The 22,105-nt window shown below is 41.2% G+C and overlaps 1 protein-coding gene across 2 annotated transcripts; it reads left to right on the top strand.

Moving 5' to 3' along the window:
* The first annotated feature begins 13,070 nt into the window (after positions 1-13,070).
* LOC119007977 lies at positions 13,071-20,268 on the top strand. 2 transcript variants are annotated; one of them, XM_037077982.1, is made up of 7 exons: positions 13,190-13,360; positions 14,454-14,539; positions 17,029-17,125; positions 17,474-18,472; positions 18,630-18,788; positions 18,905-19,000; positions 19,576-20,268. In XM_037077982.1, the coding sequence occupies exons 3-7, from the start codon at positions 17,123-17,125 to the stop codon at positions 19,885-19,887; spliced, it is 1,569 nt and encodes a 522-aa protein (XP_036933877.1). In that variant the 5' UTR covers positions 13,190-13,360; positions 14,454-14,539; positions 17,029-17,122; the 3' UTR covers positions 19,888-20,268. The 2 variants fall into 2 exon arrangements, 1 of the variants encoding a protein (XP_036933877.1); XR_005071291.1 differs by having other exon boundaries at positions 13,071-13,360; positions 14,454-17,125.
* The last annotated feature ends 1,837 nt before the right edge of the window (positions 20,269-22,105 follow it).

Below are 22,105 nucleotides of genomic sequence, written 5' to 3' on the forward strand. Positions count from 1 at the left end.
CCTGAAGTGACCCAGAAATGTTAATTCACGATTCTAATCACTGATTAAATTAAAGGGAGAACAATTAGGAAACTCCTTCCCCTAAAAACTCGTAAACCATTCAGCACTACCCCTTCATCCTTAGTTTTTTGTAGCCCTGTCTCTCCTCCTCGTTCCTCTCTACCAAAGCTTTACCTAAATTCCCCATTCACTGTGAAGTGCATACTAATTGCGCTCATTCGTGTTGGATCATCCGCACTCCTGTTCCGGCAGTCGCAGCGGGATCACCAGTGACAGGCGGTTAAAAAAAAACAGACACATTTTATTCGTATTCAAGACGTCAACAAATCTCACGCTGGTTCTCTGTGAAATCTATCATTCACTGCGATGCGGCGCGTCTCAGAACTGGTTAAGATTTGCAGGTTTCGCCGCACACCTCTAGCGTTGGGTGAGTTATATGAGGCTGAAGCGGAGATTATCTCCGTGGGAACAGGAGACGCGCAGTACGCATGTGCACAACAAGGCAGTGGAAGGGTTCGCCGTGTGCCCTCTTTGCTCCACTGAGCTGAGTCCAATTTGCCCTTCTTTGAATATTTGCTGTGGGAATGCTGCTGCTGGCTCCCCCCACACCACCATCACCACCACCACCTATACAGAGAGGGGAGTACACCTTTGATTGGCAGCAACGATGTCTGAACCGCGATTGAAATCCCCATCCTCAGAACCCACCTGCTGGCACGGCTTTCCTGATTGCCCAGTGGTAATTGACACATCCCTTTGTTAATTATCAAGGTGATGTGACACATGTACTCATAGAGATCAGTGAATCTGCATTGCAGACACATTCCCTGCACAGCGTGTCAGCAAGGTGTCCTTTTGAAGCAAGCCTCTGTCTCAGGTGATTAAAGATCCTGTCATGTTACATCTTCCAGGGCCAATAATTAAACCCGAAACATAAAGCAGGGTCTAATGAACTGCAGCTCGATGATCATTTCATCAATAAATACATAGCATTTCACGTCTATTTTCGTCCCAGAGTTAATGCCTCGCTTGCACTTCAGGGATGTGTCAATTATTGTATGGGGCAAATAAGTCATCAAGAGCACGCATCTTAATTGTAGTGGAGACCTGCAACTGTTTGCACTTGTAATCAGGTATATTAACACATGAATTACAATGAGTTTACACAGGGGTAAGCAGAATGTACGGCATAGAGATTGCAGTTTTTAATTGAGAGCTAAAATGTGTTGCCATTTACACGCAGAAATCGGCATGAATTCAGGGGCGTAGGTGCCTGGTTTTATAATCTGGAATAAAGTAATTACAAATATAAACTGCAAAAAGAATTCAAAATCCAACACTGATTAAAATATAACACAAAGCATGGGAATTGTGAAGATGAAGCATCTGAAAAAAAAAAAAAAAAAAAAAAAATCATGAACATCTGCTACATAACCTCGACCTTTTCTTCTTGCAAATGACGTTAAATTTGAGTTCTCGGGTCTTTCATGTGGCGACGCGACAAACTGATTGAGTTTGCAGTAAATGATCTCATTGTTTTACCTCGGAGGGTTTGCACGTTATGAAAAATGAAAAACTCTATGCAACCATTCACTGTTTAATGACTCGCCTGTTGTCTCGAACATCGAAATCGAAATTGAATTCATTTGAGAGTCAAGGCCGCTCTTAACAGCGACGACTACGTCCAATTGAAGCCTAAGTGGCAGCCCTCCCGTGCTCAAATATAGATTTTTCATGTTTTGGTAAGTGAGAGATGCCAATCATTCGGCCGCGTCTCAGTGCAGTATAATACTATATGCTATCTACAATAAGCACCTGATACCTAATTATATCTGGTCTCTGCATGAACCACCGACCGACCACTCCATTATAATCTGCACTGGTCTCTCATTCTGTGTTTTGAGTCGGGCTGACGTGTTCAAATCAATGCAAGTCATTAAGTAATAATAACATGCCGTGAGTGGACTGGTCGACTGGTGACTGTTCTGGTGTCAGACAGAATGAGTTCCTCTCCTAATTAAGATCATTTTGTTCCCATGCTCCGTCATATTGTTCTGGAGTATTAACACGTCTGTATAAGAAGGTCACAGCCCGCGCTACACGCACACTATGGCTCACATTTTAGGGCATCATCGAGCCTCGGGCGCACAGCTAAACGCCAACCTGGATGAGCGTGTCCGTTCCACTAATGATGGCGAGTCACATGGATTTTCATCTGAGGCCTCATACCGCTCTGTGTTTCCCTTTTAAAAATAACTAGTGACAAACAAAACCGCAACCGGCGACGACCACAATCGCGTTAATCGCACAACTTCCAGCGACAGATTCGGCAGTTGACAATAGTTGTTAGCAAAGCAGCAGTCTGATGCATTCATTAAATACCGAAGCGTGGCATGAGGGAAGTGTTTAATGATGATGCAAGACCAGTGACAAGCCTTTATTCTAGTTTAAGCTCTGAGGGATATCAGCGGGAACAGTGGCTTAGACACAGACGGAACAATGTATTTATTCATGAGTGACTGATAACAGTATTAATTTTACAAATTTTACTATAAATTTGGAAAAGGATTAATTGTAATAGAGAGGGACAAGTTGCTAAGTTGTACAATATCTCCTCTTGTTCACGCTGATCCACCAATTCCACCGCGTTTCAGTTTGCACAGCTCAAACCACCAAAGGAAAGGAAGCAAAATGGAGCGGGCGAACAAAAAAAAAAGGGAACCCAGTCTCCGTAGTTCGTCGGCTCCGGTGTGTATGCTCTACGGCTAACATGGCGGCGTGGTAAGGAGGGAAAAGATAAGTGATGTGGTGTTTTTACACGGCTGAGGGCTGCGAGAGGGCTCAGGAGTGATATGTGGTGACAGCACAGTGCCACACTGTTGACACAGCCTGCATCTCCTGGGCACTGAGGGCTGGATCGCCCCGGGCTTGATTATTTACAGGCCTGCGTGCCTTCAAAAAATGTTCTGTGAGGACACCCTGAGAAACCCTTCCTTGCAAGGACTTTTAATTGGATCAGAGCTATCATTTATTAATGGGACTGACTATATGCAAGTCTAGTTTTTTTTTTTTTTTTTCATGCCCCATGATTATTAATGGCTGCTGGATCAAAAGACTGATATGACCTGTGCGATACTCCATGTCAGCCTGAAAGAGGAATATATTTCCATCATCAAATTGCAGGGGGTGGATGGGAGAAGCTGACGTTCACACAGGCAGAGAAAGCTCGGGATTTTTTTTTTTTTTTTTTTTTCCCGGAGTATGTTGACCCTGTAAGACATGCATGGTAATTTCAGTGAAATCCCGTAAAATATTGACTTGCATTGACTTGCATCATACAGCGTGTTTGAATGGGAGGGTTAGACGGATGTTCATCTAAACTGAAGGCTCAATACAGTCAGCCGACTCCCGGAATCTGTGGGAAGAGAGATTGTTTCACAAAAAACAATTGTTTGAATTGCTGTGAGAAATCTCACTGTGAAAGACAATAGCGCGCAAGTCATTTGCATCTGATACGCCTCTGATTGCATGACAACAGCTCGTCAGGGCTCATAAGACGAGTGCGTGTATTTACTCTCACAATTTCAGCTGCTGATTCATTTTTGTCATCTCGGGGGGGAACAAAATCCAACCAGAATGAAGTACAATAAGCACGTTGTAAATGTGCATTTCCAGCTAAACTCGCGACTGGAGCACACTGGACTCCACTTAATCAATCAGACAGGCGCCTCCTCCACCCCTCAATCCCCCTCCTCGACTACTCGCGGCCTTCCTGTAGGACTCTCTGTGCCATATTCACTCATTGTCATTGATTTGGCAGCTCAAAAAGTGAGTGCACTCAAAACATTTAACAAATGCTTAATGTGAGCGAAGAGAATTAGCAAAATAAAATCCCCCCCACCCCACCTCGCTTTGAACATCACTACTCTTACTGAGATCCACTAACGCATCCGTGTCACAGTGGAAGAGGATATGTGAAGCAGCCTTCCAACACTATCCCGTAAGCTGCGTGTTTCAGGCTCGTCATTGTCGCTCAGCGCAACCAAATGAGACATGACATTCTCTTGACTGCTTACTTCTTCAAATTAATTATTTATAACCTGGGTGGAAAAGTGTGTCAGAGTGGAATTTAATTGTCAACGTCTCATTATGCTAAAGGGCATTTTCCTGTCACTCACCGGACTAAATTGTCTGAGCATCCTCCTCAGGACAATCAGCGACATGAGAGTATTTCATATTGCGAAAATAAAGAAAATACGAAGGGAACCGCGCTACAGAGAGCTGCGATTCTGCGCCACGCACACTGCGAGGCACCACGGGGCACATTATCTCAAAATCAGAGGAAGAGCCTCCACCATACGCACAGTGTACAGTACACACTGAGGCTGGCCATTGACCAAGCATTTTTCAAGCTGGGATTGGAATACATCATTGTCAAACAGGGACAAGACGAGAGCTTCCAGCCATATGCTGTCCGTATTAGTTAAAAATGAAGAGTGCATTGAGAGCGCCACCAGCCCTCTTTAGAATGCCACTGAGGATGATAACACCATACGTCAATCACTTCCATGAAAGATGCATTAGGGTGACAGTCACAACTTAAATAGGAAAATGCAAGCACTGGTTTGGAAGAAGAAAAAAAGAAGGGGAAGAAAAAAAACCTCATGTGCCCAAGTAATATTGTCTGCATGTCGCGGCTCAGATCTATTAGTTTATTTTTGCACTTCTGTCCCGCTGCTCACCTTTTGAGACCGAAAGCAAGCCCGGCATGAACACATGTTTATGTGGCCCTTACAGTTCTGTCTGCCTTTTTTTTTTTTCCCCGGCGAAGCTTGAAAGATTTTTTGAACCCTAAAGTTCAGCGTGATTGTTTGATGTGACAGATGTGAGAATAGGAGTGGGTGGACTTGACTGATGTTGAGCTCTCAGCACTGTGCTATGATTGAGACTGGAATTACAGCTGTTGTGAAGAAAGAGCCCGTGCTGACTTTTGACTGATGTGCTATGTGTGCATGTGTGTTTGTGTGTCTATCTGGGCCTAGGCACCCCTTTTACGGACGAACAGTATCTATGTGAACGTGTGCGTTTGCTACTATTCTAAATATCTTGTATGCGGTCAAGCCATCGCGTAGATAAAGCTTAAGAACGTAGTACCTTGAATAAACGTTACGTCTGAAGTATCAATGGGTAACAACCTGTTTTTTTTTTTTTTTTTTTTGAAAGGCTTTTTAGAAAATGTCTCACCGTCACATTCTCGCGCTCTCACAAGGGTGCCGCGTTGAGTGACGAGTTGAAAGAATCAAGAGGACAACATTAATACACAATGACTGCGGGTCCTCCGACGTAGCAAGGCCCTAATGTGCTAATGAGTTCAAACATGCAGTTTAACACGAGACTGTCAATCAAGCCGTTGGCATTTTGGCATCCGACAGTCGGATCATGTGCCCCTCTGAGGGGGACGTGAGCAGTTTGCCCGCATTACACTTGGCGTTTTCTCACAGATCGCCGTGTTGGGCACAATTAGGAGAAGCTCGTTTTTTAATATGTTTGAATGAACAGCTACTGAAATGTGTGTTCATGTCCATTGAGGCTAGTCTATTTTATTTTCACAGGTTGTTTTTTTTTTTTCTTCTTTTGCATAATCTGTTTGCCACCGCGTTATGTCATCGATACAGCCGGTCCAATTGTGTCGAGCCATTATCACCGCTCTGAAGTGTTGTGTCTGTCTGCCTGGGATCTGCAGTAATTGCCTCGGCTCGCACCAGCTGAGTTGTCATCTGCGCCGAGCGACAACTTTTGCTACTCTCTGAAATTAAGACAAAAAAAAAACTAATTTGATTTTAAAAAATATATGTATTTTTAGCATCAGTGCAGGGACTTAAATTAGTGACGAGATCTCTTCGAAACTTCAAAACGGAGGTGAATATTTAAAACAATTTCCTAACATCAAACAACTGCAATGCATGGGCAGACGTTTCGCAAAGATTCCTAGAAGACATTCTCGTTATGAACGCTTCACCGTCTGCTGAAGAGGAGACAGAGGTGAGGAATGGGGGGGAGTATCTGGGGATAATAGACATAATTTGAATTGTTACATTTTTTAAATTCTTAAGGAGAATTGAGGACGTTACTGATTATTCCCTGCACTGTCAGTACACATTAGGAAATGTCTGGCAGCAGTGAACAGTGGACTCATGAGCTTCCCACTCTCTGAATATACAGGTTTTCTTGTCACATGCCTTAGCAAAGAACGTCATACAATTATTTTCAGGATGTGCTCAGCTGCGAAGCAATATCATCTACTTAAATGGTAATATTCACATTCAAGGACATTTTTCTTCTCTTTTTTTCGATGAAACCTTGACAGTGTGTACACATTTTCAAACACAAAGCAAATACTGCATTTGAGGACGATATACATCTTTCAAAGACATAAGAAAAATGCTGGAGGGGTTATGAACGGGAGCAAAGAGGTCAGTCAGCCAGGGCGATGGGATAAAGAATGTCAAGAATCACACATATAAAAGGCTCGGGTGGATGAATGGGTCTAACACACCCAGACGTTCTCCCCGGAGACTGCTGTCCATGTCCCTGCTGGAACCCATAGTCCACTTAGTACATACCTGTAGAGAGCTGCATAACGTTACATACAATGTTATTTAAAGGGCAACTACACCTGTTTTAAAATTCTGATTCCAAAATGTTTCAATGACAAATGAAAGTGTGTTCACGGGACCTGGGGATTACAACTGCACATGTGGAAACAGTACTATACTGCCATCTGTGGCTCCAGAGGAAGCCGCATGTAATCGGTTAAATTGTAACTTAGTGATGTCACTGAGTGGCAAACTTGCATTGTGGGTGATATATGTATCAGGTTTTGAAAAGCAGCCCACCATCTAGCATTGCACTCCTACAACCCTGTTGGTCAGTTTCTAAACAAATAATGAAAGTGATACAGATAGAACAGAGACATCACCTTTCTTATTTCAGCCTTTCTTTCTTTTCAAACCTTGGCACCTACACTTCCCACAATGCAACTTAGCCACTGAGTGACATCACTGGAGGGAATTACCTGATTTCATGCAGCTTCCTCTGGAGCCACTAGGGGGTTTAAACTACTTTTCACAAATGCAGTAGCGCTCCCCAAAACAGGTGAAGATGCCCTTTAAGTTACGTAACAACGCAGGGCTACTTATATTAACCCAAAACATCATCGTTTCTGAAACCTACCCAAGTAGCTTTGGTGCTCAAACTAAAACAAAACTGTGACCATTTCACAGTGTTAATCACATGATGGTGAAGGTTCGACGAAGGTGCGATACGATGGAGGTCCAACAAAAGTCTTGCTGGTAATCTCAGAGTGTCATATGCAGACGACTCTGTCATTTTTTTGGAGCGGTATATGTTGTTTTCTCTCCTCTTTGGTCTGCAACCATGCATGTTCAGACTACAATCACTACAATCACCTGCTTTGACTACTGAAAAAAAATGTGTGAATGTAATAGTCATGAGTTCTCTCTTCTGTCATTCATGAGCACATTTAAGGCCTTTTATCTGCAAAGGAGAACCACCATCAGAGATGTTACTTCCACTGGAAAAAAAAAAAAAAAAAAATGACTTCTGCTGAGGAATATGCGTGTGGTGTTTGTGAGATCTGATGCAAATTGGGTCATTTGGATCCAAAGTTTAATATTCTTTTTCCAAAAAGTACTTTCCAGACTGACCTTCAGAAACAGAAGCTTATAATGGACCCGAGCACACTGCAATAACAGTAAATCTGGTGTTTTAGAAAAACTGTTAAGTATCTTCTGCAGTGAAAACAAACGGGGTGTTTTTCATAATTAACGCCCTGAATGTCTGAGTAATTCTGCACATCTTAGATCAAACATCCTAATTGCATTCGGACAAGGAAAAGACGGCTTACACCAATCAAAACCCTGAGAAATGCAAAATAGTGGAAAACACACATGTCGTTTCAAAAGAAGCACCCGCATGTAAAACTCACGTGGACTGTTTTTCATAATTCACTCCCACTGTACCGACAGTGAGATTCAATTCCACCGAGTCGATTTTCAACAATCGCCGCCGCTATATCTCTGTCATTTTCCCCAGTTGAGTTGAGAAATGAGACGGCTTCAGAGGAGTATTGACCGCGCTTGCTAGTTATCTTGAGCCCGTGGAAACAAAGACAAGGTGTGCTACAGCGCCTCGACACTCTGCCGTGTCGCAAGGGTCTCGAGAAAAGTGACTGAAATTTTATTTTTGGAGTCGCTAACTTTTGACTTGTCAGATTCCTGCAACCTGTCATCATTTCAAATGTGTCTGTGGGCCTCCACCGCTACCTTAAAACTCTGACTCGAGTCCTGTATAATTTCCCCATCTTGCCAGCTCCCTCTGTGCTAAATTGCATTGGAAGATGGATTTTTGGCATCTGAGGCTGTCAGGTCTCAGCCATGGAAGACTTTATGCACTAGTACACCCGCTATGAAAGTGATTCTGGAGGGATGGAGGGGTATAAGAGTGGTGAGTCAAGTACTGACACTCCGGCAGGTCTTTGAGCATTTTTCTGGCTGTGATTGTATGTATTTAACAATAATGTCGATGCTGTAGATCTCCCTTTTCCCACCCTCTTCTCATCTTCCTCTTTCTCTCTCTCTTTTTTTTTTCTCCCCCCGCCGTCTCACTAAATCTATTTTCTGCCGCATTCCCTCAATCTCACTCTCTCGCAGGTGTCATAATGATGATAGGATCTGGTCCGGCAGCAATCTGAGGACCATCTTCATTCCAGACAGAACTATTATCTTCATTTTCATTACAGTTATTGCAGTCTGCATATGCATTGATTGTAGAACATCTTTTTTACATTATAACGCGGCCAGCGGTGAATATGCTATTCTGATTGGCTGAAGGGTGTTCATTAATTTCAAATCACAGGCCCCCCCTCCGACAGAAGAAAGCAGCTTTCAACCAGGGATGGATTTTACTTGTGCTCACCCCCCAAAAAAATAAAAATTGTGTGAGGTCAGTTGAATTTAAGGATGTCTGCACTCAGAAGTAAAGATTTTCATTGTCTTCTCCGCTTCACAGTCACAGCACTGACACCGCTGTGATAACAATGTGCAAATCCAAAGATGCCGTGTTTTTTTTTTGTTTTTTTTTGTCCAAAGCCTCCTCCCTCCTCTACGTTATTTGTGCAAACAAGACTCTTCCCCTCGCCGTGCGTTCAAATCTTAAATGTGCTTTCTCCCCTGTCTGCCTCATCAGGGAAGCACCTATACGCATACGAGAAAACGGCGCGAGCGAGCCGAAAGGGAGAGCGAACAAAGCGAGAGGCTATCAAGGCAATCAAGCTGCCAATATTTGCTGACAGTTACTTGACAATATTAGCCTACCACTGTTTGAGGGGAGGGGGAAAAAAAAGCCCTGCCGCTCATGCTAACGAAGCAGCGCGAGAAAAAAAAAAACAAATCAAAAAACAAGCGGCGTGTGAGAGGTCACACGAGCTGTTATGCTGTATTAAAGGGGGCATGAGCGATGCAGCCGATTTGTCTCATTAAATGTTTAAAAATTCCATACGGTGGGGCCTCGGAATGTGCAGGGATATCATGAAATATTGAGACCTTATAATAACAAGCCTCCTCATTCCTCAGCCACCAAATCTCTATGGACAGTCGATATGGTTTAATATACCAGGGAAGATGGATTTTTATTGATAATATATTAATAGGCAGTGACAGAAGAAACCATGCGCATAACCTACAAGACCAGTGTAAATCTCAATTCCTGGGGCCTCATTAATAGAAATGTTCTCAGAGTTATGCTTGAACTTGAGCATATTCAACAGTGTGCTTACATTCGATTCATAAAAGATGCCAAGCATGAAAAGCTTTCTTAACACAGAATGATATATGGATCTGCATTTCCACGGCGCTGCTCCAGCCCACCAATCACGTTCACATAGCTTGGGGGGGAATTGAACCAGCAACCTACAGATCACCAGACAACCCACTCTACCTCCTGAGCCACAGCTACTCCAAGTCAGCCTTTCTGTGTTAGTACTTACACAAGGTTTACGCCTGGTATCTTAAATTATCTTAAGTCTGTGTTGTGGATAATGCTCTGGCCTAAAGTGCCTATAGATGGACATTTTAAGCTAAAGTCAATCAAGACTGCAACTAGAAAGACACTCAGTAGAGAGCAGAGGGAAACCGACAAAAACACCCTAGCAAGATTAAAGAAAGCATAAAAAACATAAGTGCCAGACCAGTCCCTTTATCCGGATCCACAACCAAAAGTTAACAGCGTCTGTTCTGGGCGAAGACCCATCCTCTGTCCAAGTTTCATGGATAACTGCACAGTAGATTTTGTGTAGTCCTGCTGAGAAACCAACCCACACATGGAGACGGATGAAAACATAACCTCCTCATGATGTAAAATGTAACCTTTGCATGAACAAGGGAAGTAATCACACCTGAAACAATGCATGGACGACTTCGAGTTGTACACATTAAGTCTTAGTCACAGTGACATGAACCTAATGAGAGAACCGCGCTTGTCTAATTACTAATTGCTTGAAGTAAGAAAAAGATGCTAGTGGGAAATGTACATGAAAAATTAGCAATATTTTCTTTTTTTTTTTTTTAAGATGCAAAAGAAAAAAAAAAACACAAGCCGCCTACATTCAATTTATGTTCAACACCACAAGGTCAAATTTGTCTGCACGAGCTCAACTTCAGCTGGAAAAATGACTTTAATTCAACAGAAAGTCTTTTGTTTGTTGGTCTTCACATAGAATATAAGCAAATTAGACAAATGCATTTTATACTTAAAGATATGCTGTTCTGTGGGTGTGTCCGTGCATACTCTGACATGTTAGATCCAGCCTTTGTCCCCTCCCAGCAGTCTAAGGCCCCCTGTTCCCCCGACCCAGCTTTAACTCCCTCAGTGCTCTGAAGGGTTTTTCTCTCCATGACACACACTAACAATGACTGATGGGTAACAAAGCTTGCTGGAAAATGTCGCTTTCTATTTCACTCATGTGTGTAAAGGCATGCTCGGTGGGGGGAGGGGAAACGAGAGGGCGGTGGGAGGTGGGGTGGTCGGTGAGGTCAAACGGGATGTAATGTGTACGTCCAAATGTAAGAAATGAAAAACAAAAAGGCGGGGAAAAAGTATAGTTTTTATGGAACTGTGCGAAAAAGGACGATGTATAAATCACAATTGCTCCGTCAGATCATCTGTCACAAGGGATTACTTTTTGTAGAATTCACGGCGGAGCACAACACATTGTGTATGCCTCTTTTTCGCACGGCAGCCAATCTGAGGTCATTATCCAGCGGAGTGTGTTGTGTCCATCAATCAGCCTCGACTCCTTGTCACGGCATTAATCTTAGGTAGTCTTTTTGGCAGCAACTGGAAAGCCAGAGGCGATGGACAATGCTTAACAGCAGAAGTGCAGAATAATCAGTGGCATCAGCTGCGAGTAACAAAGTGAAACTATTTTCATGCATCAGGCTTTTTAACCGCACACTTACTCCAAAACTGACCACTGTGTACCTGCAGGGTGTTTAATAGGGCTGTCGATCAATACAAATGACTCGATGTAAGTGTTGGGTTTTTATAGTATTTAGGACTCACTTTGTAAACCTTTTTTCTTCTTCTGTTTTGGAACAAAAACTCCCTGACAGTTAATTCTGTGTCGCTCTTATCTCCGACCTGGAGATATATTAAACTCTGAATGTTTCTTTTTTTGCATTGTTAATGCAAATGCATCTCAGACCACCACCTCTAAAAACAGACACAGTAATAATAATTAAATGTCAGCCTCAGTGCATTCCGGGTGCTAGATGCAGACAGATTCATTTTGTGATTAAAAAAAAAAAAAAAAAACCTGTGTGATTGAAATGAGTTAGAATAGAGATTATGAAAATACAATTTTTCATGCTAAGGCTAATAAGGACGGTGACATTGTTGCTTTTTTTTTGTTTCTTTATTTTTTACAAATGCGCACAGCTTTATTTTTGCAACCTTAATCCAAAATAAGCATAACATATCTATGTATTTTCTACTACAATTCTACACTGCAAAAAAGCCAACTTGTATTTGTTGCCCTTAAACTGTCATTTTTGTCGACAAAACTTGAAAATATAAATTATTAACATTTACGACAATAATATCAGTTAGCACAACAAAGCAAGACAGTTGAATACGCCAAAAGAGTTTGACTAGTTGTCAGTACTTAAATTCGTGAATTAGGGTTTGATACAAGGGACAAAAGCTCTGCTAACTTGTATTTCTTTGTTTTGAAATGCGGGAAAGCCAACTTTCATAGTTGGCACTTTCAACTTCAGTCTTATTTTTGGCTATGCTTCATTTGTTAATTGTTTTGCATTTACATCTATTTGATTACATTGTTAATGCTGTGTTAATGTTAGTGCTTTGTTAATTATATACATTAAAATTAATTATAATAAGCATAGTTTAATAAATTCTTAAATGTATTGTAATTAATACATGTTTTAAATAATCAAAGTTGTAAACAAGATGCTGTTATTTATGTTCTTCTGCCCATATCAAATAGACCATTTACCATTTCAACCCCCATATAGAAGACATGCGGGCCTAAGCTTAGTCATTTTTGGCTCTTATGGCTTAGTTACGCTACTTGCAAGTGGAGTGGCCCAGATGAGGCCGAAATGTCTTTCACTGAGCTTGATGTTGGTTGCTGTGGCCGGGCCTGTCCCAAACTTAGTTTTATAAGGCCGCAAAGTCTTACATGGTGGTTCAGATTCTAAAACTTTGAGTCTTTAGGTACAACTGATACAAATTTGATGCCTCTAGGCCCAGAGGCCTAGAACACCAATGCCTCACTTACATGGTGTTTTGGGAGGCCCAGAGGCCTAGAAACAAACGGACGACATATTCTGAAACTTTGAGTCTATAGGTACAACTGATAGAAATTTGATGCCTCTAGGCCTCCTAGAAGTGTCTTAAAATGAGGGTCAAAGTTCAAATGGTCGCCAGTTCACTTACATAGTGTTGTAGATGGGAGGGGTTGAAAAGAGTTTAAAAAGAAGACAAACAACAACGGTTTTATATGGGCAAATCGTCTTAAAATGTTTTTATTATAATAATTATTCTAAGATGTATAATTCTAATATATTTATTCTCAAATTTTGCTTTCTTCATCATCCAAATGGTGAGCAGTGCACTGGGCTGACCACTAGGGGCTTTCTGCCAACTCGTATTTCTTTGTTGTGAAAAGCGGGAAAGCCAACCTTCGTAGTTGGCACTCAACGTGATCTCATTCTCATTTGGGCGTTGCCGGTGGCTGTGAGGACAGCTGGAGTCCACAGAGGTAGGTTCTTCCAAACTTTATTAAAAGAACATACAGTATGTTGTTATCAGTCGTCGTGTACAGTATGTTGTATGCCGTTTAAAGCGACCGACACATTTTCAACAGTTAAACACGAAGCTTTTCATGCTAAGGTAGCGAAGTTTGCGCGAACTGATGCTAGCGGAAGTGATTGGTAGAGCGATGTCATAAACTTATCAAATACACTATCAAATGACTCCAAAACGCTCGTGTGGACAATTGGTAGTCCGTACATTTACCACGCTACGAAAAGATTATTCTAATATTACGAGGATTAGTTATTTTTTAGCCGAACGCACTGCCGATACACGCCGTGCGGAGTGATTCCGTGCCGCGAAAGAGAGTAGTTCTGAGTATTTGATTAATGTTTACGTCTTAATAGGTCATTGAAAATATTTTTTCATAGCGTGGTGAATTTACAGGCCACCAGTTGTACACACGGATGTTTTGGAGGTATGTGGTGTGGTGGCGTATTTAAACCCTCTGTCAACGGCCGGCCGGCGCACAGCGGTGTTCTGTACTTGAGTTTCAATCTGTCTGGGAAAAAAACGACCGCGGCTAAATCAGTCATTCTTTTTGCAACTGAAAGCTAGCATGTCTGTCTCTGGTGCCATCGCGTCTTGTTATCATGACATTGTGCTACGTACGGGGAAAATCTCCGCAAAAAACCGCGCGCGCGCGTGTGTGTGTGCATGGGCGATTCTTGGCATGGGCAGACCGGGCGGCCGCCCGGGGCGGCATCAGACGAGCGGTAATTAGCGCACCCCTGCAGATTTGGAAGTAGCGCCCCCCCATAAGATTTGGAAGTAGCGCGCGCGCGTGCGTGTGTGTAATGCCTTAAAAGCCTTGAATTTTAGTTTTGGTTAAAAAGATGACAAAAAATCCCCTTAATTAAACAAAAATGACGAAAAAAATGTCAAACATGACAAAAATGACACAAATATTGACAAAGAAAATACAAAAAATGAGTCATTGAATTTGTGTATAAATGCTCTTGAATAGCCTTGAATTTGACTTGAAGAAACCTGTAGGAACCCTGTCTAATCCCCAGCAAATCTTCATCTTTGTTTTTCAGATTGAAATTAATGCAGTGCAAGTTCTGCAAATTCAGCCATGACGTCGAAGCTGTTCTGGTGAAACACTATCGACTTCATCACAGAGGTTCGACCTGGCCTTGCATCCACAGGGACTGTTTTTGTACTTTCAGAACCATTAGTGCTTTGAAATCACATATTTCAAGATTGCACAGGACTGTCCAAAGGCAGGAAAATCTATCATTTCAGTGCTCGTTGTGTGACTACAAAGACATTTGCTGTAAAAAGAAAGTATTAACTCATTTGCACCATCATCTTAGACTCAGAGAGACCGTGTCTTGCCCATTTGTAGGCTGCAGCTTTGCAACCAACCGCCTAAATAGTTTTACAGGACATACTTCACGGAATCATAAAAGCCATAATCTTAGAAATTTTCTGACACCAGTCAGGGTAGTTAATGATTTTCCATCTGACGACATAGCCCAGCCATGTAGTGTTGATCCGGAAGCTGGAGTGTCATTGACATGCAGTCCTAGTTTGGATTCCACAGAAAACGGTCGACCTGATTGTGCGCAGAATGTAGACTCTGAAATACTTCAGCACAAATTAGCTTCCCTTTTTCTACGCATGCAATGCGTACTACATGTGCCAAAACATGCAATACAGGCAATTATAGATGAATTTAGTGATATTTTGTCCTTTTCCAAGTTTCACACAACTAAAATTCTCAAAGACGTTTTAGCAAAACACAATATTGAAGTTGAGGAAGATGTTATTCAAGAGATAAGTAGCACTGTGTTTGAAAAAAATCCAGTACTTGTTACAACAGCAGAAAAAGGTGCATTATCAACAGATTATAGAAGGAACAGATATTTCAAGGAACATTTCTCCATCATTGAACCAACTGAGTTATTGTATGACCGGACTTCAAAAAAAGCATTTGTTTATGTTTCTGTGAATGAGGTTATTGAGCTTTTGTTGAACAGAGGAGAGTTTCTTGAAAAACTTGTTTTCAGTGAAGAGTCTACTCCAGGGATTTACAAGACTTTCCAAGATGGTTCTTACTTTCAGCAAAATTTTGGAGAAAATGAGCTACATATTGCATTGGGATTATATATAGATGATTTTGAATTGTGTAACCCATTAGGCACATCGAAGAAAATCCACAAAATCACTGCTGTTTATTGGGTTATTCTTAATCTGCCCTCAAAGTTTCGTTCCACTTTACACTCCATTCATTTAGCTCTTCTTGGAAAGACTTGTGATGTCAAACAGTTTGGTTTTGAAAAATTTTTTAATCCTTTAGTTAAGGACTTAAAGTCACTGGAACAAACAGGGGTCTTTGTGCAAACTTTGGACAACTATGTAAAAGGATCAGTATTTTGTGTCTGTGCAGATAATTTAGGAGCTCATGGACTGGCCGGCTTTCAGGAAAGTTTCAATGTAAAGAATTTCTGTAGATTTTGTTTGACAAATCGAGGTGAAATAGCAACTACAGCAATTTCTGATTTTCAGCTACGCTACAGAGAACAGCATGATACATTTCTGCTACAACTTTGTCAAGAAAATGTTCCACATGTGAATGGTGTTAAAAGTGAATGTGTGTTAAGTAAGCATCTGTCAAATTTTCACCCTGTCACGGGTTTTCCTCCAGACATATTGCATGATTTTTTTGAAGGTGTCATTCCTGTTGAACTGTCTCTGTGTTTGAAAGAGTTAATTTTGAAAGGCTTTTTTTCTTTAGAGAGACTAAATAGCCTTATCAATTCATTCCCTTACAAATATTCTGACAGGTTAAATAAACCAAAGGCAATTTCTAAAGCAAATTTTGAAAAGGGCAGCATAGGTGGCAATGGCCATGAGAATTGGTCTCTCTTACGATTCCTCCCTCTTCTCATCGGAAAGAGCGTCCCAGAACAAGAACCCGCATGGGAAATACTGATGGACCTTAAAGAAATTGTTGAAATTGTTGTCAGACCTGTTTTGTCAGAGGAAATATTGAACTACTTGGAGATCAAGTTGTCTGATCACAGAAGCCTGCTCACAGCCACTTTTCCTGCTTTTAGCCTGCGTCCAAAGCATCACTTTGCTGAACATTATCCTTACCTACTACGATGCTTTGGTCCATTAGTGGAATTATGGACAATGAGGTTTGAATCGAAACATAGCTTTTTCAAGAAGACTATGCATGATGCTCAAAACTTTAAAAATGTGCTCCTCACACTGTCCACAAAACACCAGCAGATGATGGCCTGCTTGTTTGATAGTCAGAGTCTGTTCAAGTCAATGTTACATGTGGAGAAAGTAGCTGACATCAAAACATCTTCTTTGGATGCTCCCCTGCGCGCAGTGATTAAGAGACACTATCCACATCTTGAGGCTGTGTCCCTTTCCAAAGACATTTATTTTCATGGGACCCGATATGTTGTGGATATGATTCTGTCATCTGGGCACTGCAGTGGACTGCCAGAGTTCTATAAGATCGTGACCATAATTGTTAACCCAGAAAAAGCAGCCTTTGTTGTCAAAAAGCTCACATCTTGGTACCTTGAACATTTTAGGTCTTATGAGCTTATGGAGAGCATCTATGCAAACATTGAGATTTTTGATCCTCAGGCTCTTAACGACTACCATCCATTGGTTTCCTACACTGTGGGAGGCAGGGTGTTGGTGACTCCAAAAGTGTGCCTGCTCCATTGAAGTGACAAGAATGGTAAGTGAACTCTGATGACGCATTATTCACAGAACTCTTGCTCTAATTGTCATTTTTGCCCTTTCTCCCATTTGAACAAGATGCATATGCTGCCTGTCATTATTTTGACATTTTTCTGTTTAACTTCCTTTTTTCCCCCTCCTGAGTGGATTTATGGACTTGTTTCACCTGTTTGTTTTTTTTTTTTCTGTTCAACCTCCACCCCTGCCTGTGTTTTTTTGTGGGGTTTCTTTGGTTTGTTTTTTTTAGACAAAATAAGACAAGTTTGATTCGCTTTTGTTTGTGAATCGTTTTTTACTCCCTGTAAGCTAACCCTTAAGTGTTTTGTCCTTGTTTCTGGTTACACAGGCGGGGATTCTGCTGCTGGTGAAAATCTCCACAAGAATGTCCCGCAAAATGGCACTTCCTGTTGTACCGGAATCAGTTGAAGAGCTGCAAGAAATTCTTCAGGAGAAACTTCAACTTCAAGGCAGCTTCACACTACAGTATGAGGACCGAGACTTTGATAATGCTCTCTGTAATTTGATTGACATTCATGATTTGCCACCTGAGCGTGCTGTATTGCACATTCTTTGGGATGAGACAGCTCCACTTGTCCGGCAAGATTTGGACTCTCTTGAATCAGGATCTTCCCTTGACACAGCCAGTGTACACAGCGTAAACTCACCTCAAAGTCCCTCAACTTTCATCAGGCACCATCTGCGAAGTGTTGCAGAGTGGCCTTCACCTTTTCCCATCCCGTCCTTCTCCTATGATGTGGAGTTGCAGTTGCGCAAAGGCAACGAGGAATATGAACGAACCAAGAAAAGTATCACCTTAACAAGAGACATGAAGATCAACATTTTGGACAGGATTGCTCAGGCAGTTTTTGAAGTGAAAGCCTATCCTGATCAAGATGAGATTGAATCAGTTGCTTCTGCCCTCATCGAATCACACCCCTGCCTTCGTGAGCCAAGCAGTGAGAAAGGATATGATGGATGGAAAATGAGCATAAAATACAAACTGGGCAATTATAGGGCCAAGCTGCGTCAGGCAGGCTGTACTGAGGTTAGCATTAACCACAAAAAACGAAGCTGCAAAGGTGATGGGGCAAGTCCTTCTCTGAAGAGAGCAAGGCGAGGTGAAATTAACCACGTTCCCGACCATCCAGACCACCATAATGATGATTCCCTGGAGGATGAAAGACAGGCTCTGGCTGAGAACTTCAACAGAAAGAACAAGAATGTTGCACTCATCAGACAAAAGATGGAGCTGACCTTCTCCTTGAGGCGCAAGGAAATTATTGAGCTGGAACCAATGGTTTCTGAGGTCATGGAACGGTGGCCGGCTCTGTTTTGCGAGGCAGTGGTAAGTAGTTGAAACAAGAATATATTTATTTAATACTTAATTTGGTATGATTTCGTATTTTTTATGATTTGCTGATATAAAATGACAATTTTAACATTGAAAATGTTTTGACTTTTTATTGACAATTCAAATTTTTTATATTAACAATTTCCAACAGATTCAGGAAGAATTTTATCGGATCACAAACAGAAACCTTATTGAGAACTTCAGAACAGCTCTTCAGCAGCACACCGGGAGGCTCCTGAAACTGTATCGGGCAAGAAGGACTGCTTTTTCCGATGAGATGGATCAACTTCTCAACAGCCTGGATCAAGAGGTGAATTCCTGATGAATTGATTTAGTAACTCTGAACATTGTGGATGTAAAAAGAAATTTTACCTTGTTGTGACAAACGATTATATCTTGTGACGTTTCATGCAAATCTTGTTTCAGACATCTGACATCACCGCACATCGCCAGACTGCTGCTTTAAAGGGCCTTCCCTTGTTTCTCCGTGACAGCCAGGAGAAGCTCTTCAGGAACTGTCTCGTGAGTGTTGAATGAATATAAATTGTAAATATGTATTGTATCTGTAGTGCTGTACTGTGTAGTAGCTCTGCATTTCTTGCCAAATCGCCTTCTCTGCACTTCCTACAGTAATTAGTGTTGTTGTGATACCATTTTTTTGGCCCCCAAAACCAATTCCAATGCCCAGCTGTGCAGTATTTGCCTATGAATGTTGCTGTTTTGAGAGGAAAAAAAAAAAAAAAAGCATTTTTTTCCTCTAATTCTAAAGAACTGCAGACTCACTTGGATGTAAAATCATTGCTATCACGCTTGGTCAGGCACTGCTTAGAAACATTTGTGGGACAGGAAAAAAGACTAATACAGAGTGAATCCAGTAGAACTTTTTTATTGCCTACCTGCCTATTAGTGACAGTAAGAGAATAAGCTCCTCTAAAGCCGTGTTCACACTGCACGCCACTTGGTTGCGTAGGTTGCTTCACGTGCTCCATTTGACATATACGTAACTAAACTCAGTCACATCCAGCTCTGTCTGTTAGGCAGAAGACTGACTGCTAGCTTGTTAATATGACCATTTATCTCTTTTCTTGTCTGTCAAGGTCACCCAGCCAGAAGAGGAGCAGACGAAGGGCCTCACGGTGGGAATCCTTACTTTGCTGGAGGATGATGACAGGCCAGCACCCCAAAGTGTCGTGAGTGTGGCTCTTGTTGTGGAAGAGGAGATCGTCCTGCAAGATATTTCTGACCTGCCAGCAGCATTTGCTTTACTCTTTGGACTGATCTACGCTTTGAACCTCAAGTATCCAAAGGATTTGAGGTATACATTTGAAACTGTTCAGAAGGTCTTCATGGAGCTGGGTACAGACCTTTCAGCAAGGGTCAGATCCCTGAAGAACAAACTCCTTCAGTGAATCTACGTTTTCGCTCCCTTCGTTCCAGCCATGTTCGTTCACTCTGCTAAGGCTCCTCAAATTCTGTACTTATGTTTTATCTCCTGCTCTCCTACAGTTCTTATATTTTTTTGGCTTTTAAATATGGTGAGCATTAAGATTCAATGTGTGCGTTTTACAAGATGTTGTGAAAAGATTTTTAAAGCACTCAGTAACCTTGTTACCAGGTTTTAAATCGTGCATCACAGTGCTTTTATGTATTTTTGTTGTTAAGTTTACTATGTGTCACAAGATGACAGCAGTTGGGTCTCAGTAGTCTTAATTTCCTTGGAAAGGAAGGGATGGAGTTGGAAGGGATTTATAGTTCTATTTTCTGAATAAAACAAATGTTTTGAACTGATATGTTGCATCTGAAATTATTTAGACATTAGATGAGCTGTTATTGGCTGCAAATTCTAAAGTTGAGTTACATTGTAGACTAACGCATTGTCGAATTTTAAATTCTTGAATTATTCTGCTACAGTAAATACTAATTTAACCAAATGAAATTTGAAACTGTATAGTTATTCAGAGTTATTACAATGTAAAATTATAAATTAGTACAATTTGATGGACAGTTAGCAGAAATTAAGATTAATAGTTATCTTGATGTAAAATCATAAGTTAGTAGAACTTTGGGAAAGTAGTAGCCGACGTAAGGCTTAAAAGTTACTACAACAGAAAATTCCAAGTTAGTACAATTTATAGGAGAGTAAGCAGAAGTAAGGTTTAAAAGTTACTACAATGGAAAATTATAGGTTAGTACAACTTCAGGAAGAGTTAGTAGAACTTGGCATTAAAAGTTATTATATTGTAAAATTATAAGTTAGCAGAACTTACAAAATCTGATTGACAAAATCAGATTTCAAAGTTGAGCAAACTCAAAAGCAAAACTTAAAATATTGAGTTTAATAACCCAACTTAAAATTCTATCGAAGTTTGTTGCCTTGAAATTTTGAGTTCACCCAATTTTTCTTTTTTTACAGTGTACAGAGGCTGGTCCAGTAACTCAAGAGTTTGATAAATACACTGTACAATACAAACCTCGATGCAGAACAAAGCCTGAGTCAGTCCAGGCCTGTGATGCACTGGGACCAGCTTTATTTAAACAACATGAGGAAAATAAGTTGTTGTTTTCCAGTGCTGACTGGTCGGGACCAGCTCACACTATAAAATATTACCCTCCTCAATGCAAACCAAACACATTCCTCTGATTACTCGTGAAGAATTTATAATTCTCGACCCCTTGACACAGCACCCCACATGGACACAAACACACAGTTTGCTCTGGGTACTCTGGCTCCTATTGATTAGCAAAATATAAAGTTTAAAGTATGTTTTCTTCTACAGCATCTCTTATCATTTCTTTCCTGAGGAAGTGTGTATGACTTTACACGGCAAAAAAAACATGCTGTGTTGTAGGAAATAATATGAATTCACGCACCTTATCTTTTTGTTCCTTATGTTTTGGGTCATATTAAGTATTATAAATATTGTTTTAAGCATTACTTTTTACCATGTGTGCAGATATGTAATGCGTCTCGAGGAATAATGAATTCATGTGCACATAGCAGCAGTCTGCTGATCAAATAATTTGTGTGCAGAACTGCTAATACCTAACCGGGGCCCATAGATAACCCACTTCATTCCCTCACGTTGAATCAAATCGCTATTCCAGTCACTTAGCAACGTGCAGTGTGCTAACGGCAAGCTAGCAGCCATTGAATTGACTTGCTCACATTAGTGTGTAAGTTGAACTAAAATAGAAGAACACTTTTTTTTTTTTTTTTTTTGGCTACAGCATACATATCTGCTGTGTAAAGCATGCTGAGAAACTAAGGGTGGATATATATTTTTAAACATACCAGCTGTGACACCGTTGTCACGATGGGTGATGGGTGAATAGTTGAAATCAAAACGAGGGTAGTTTTTGAAAATGAACATCGTCCAAGCAAAGGGAACTAGGGAGTTAGGAAGTATGAACGGAAACACTGGCTCCCAAATTTACAGCCCTGGCCTACATTTGTTTGAAGTTGTAGATCACTGTACTCCATTTTGAATCATTCCAGTCCACTCTAGTATAGCTGTGCATGGTTCTCACCTTGTCTGTCTGTCTATGTACTGATTTTATTCGTGCCAACAGCGCCAAACTGTGCGCGATGCAGTCAGGAAAACTGACCTTTGTGTAGCTGGGTGCAAA

This window comes from Acanthopagrus latus, chromosome 18 (genome assembly GCF_904848185.1).
Source record: "Acanthopagrus latus isolate v.2019 chromosome 18, fAcaLat1.1, whole genome shotgun sequence".
Lineage (NCBI taxonomy): Eukaryota > Metazoa > Chordata > Actinopteri > Spariformes > Sparidae > Acanthopagrus > Acanthopagrus latus.

Coding starts and splice junctions, on each gene's coding strand:
- LOC119007977 (XM_037077982.1), top strand. Junction 18,789..18,904: donor TCAACAGCCTGGATCAAGAG/GTGAATTCCTGA, acceptor ATCTTGTTTCAG/ACATCTGACATCACCGCACA. Junction 19,001..19,575: donor AGCTCTTCAGGAACTGTCTC/GTGAGTGTTGAA, acceptor TTGTCTGTCAAG/GTCACCCAGCCAGAAGAGGA.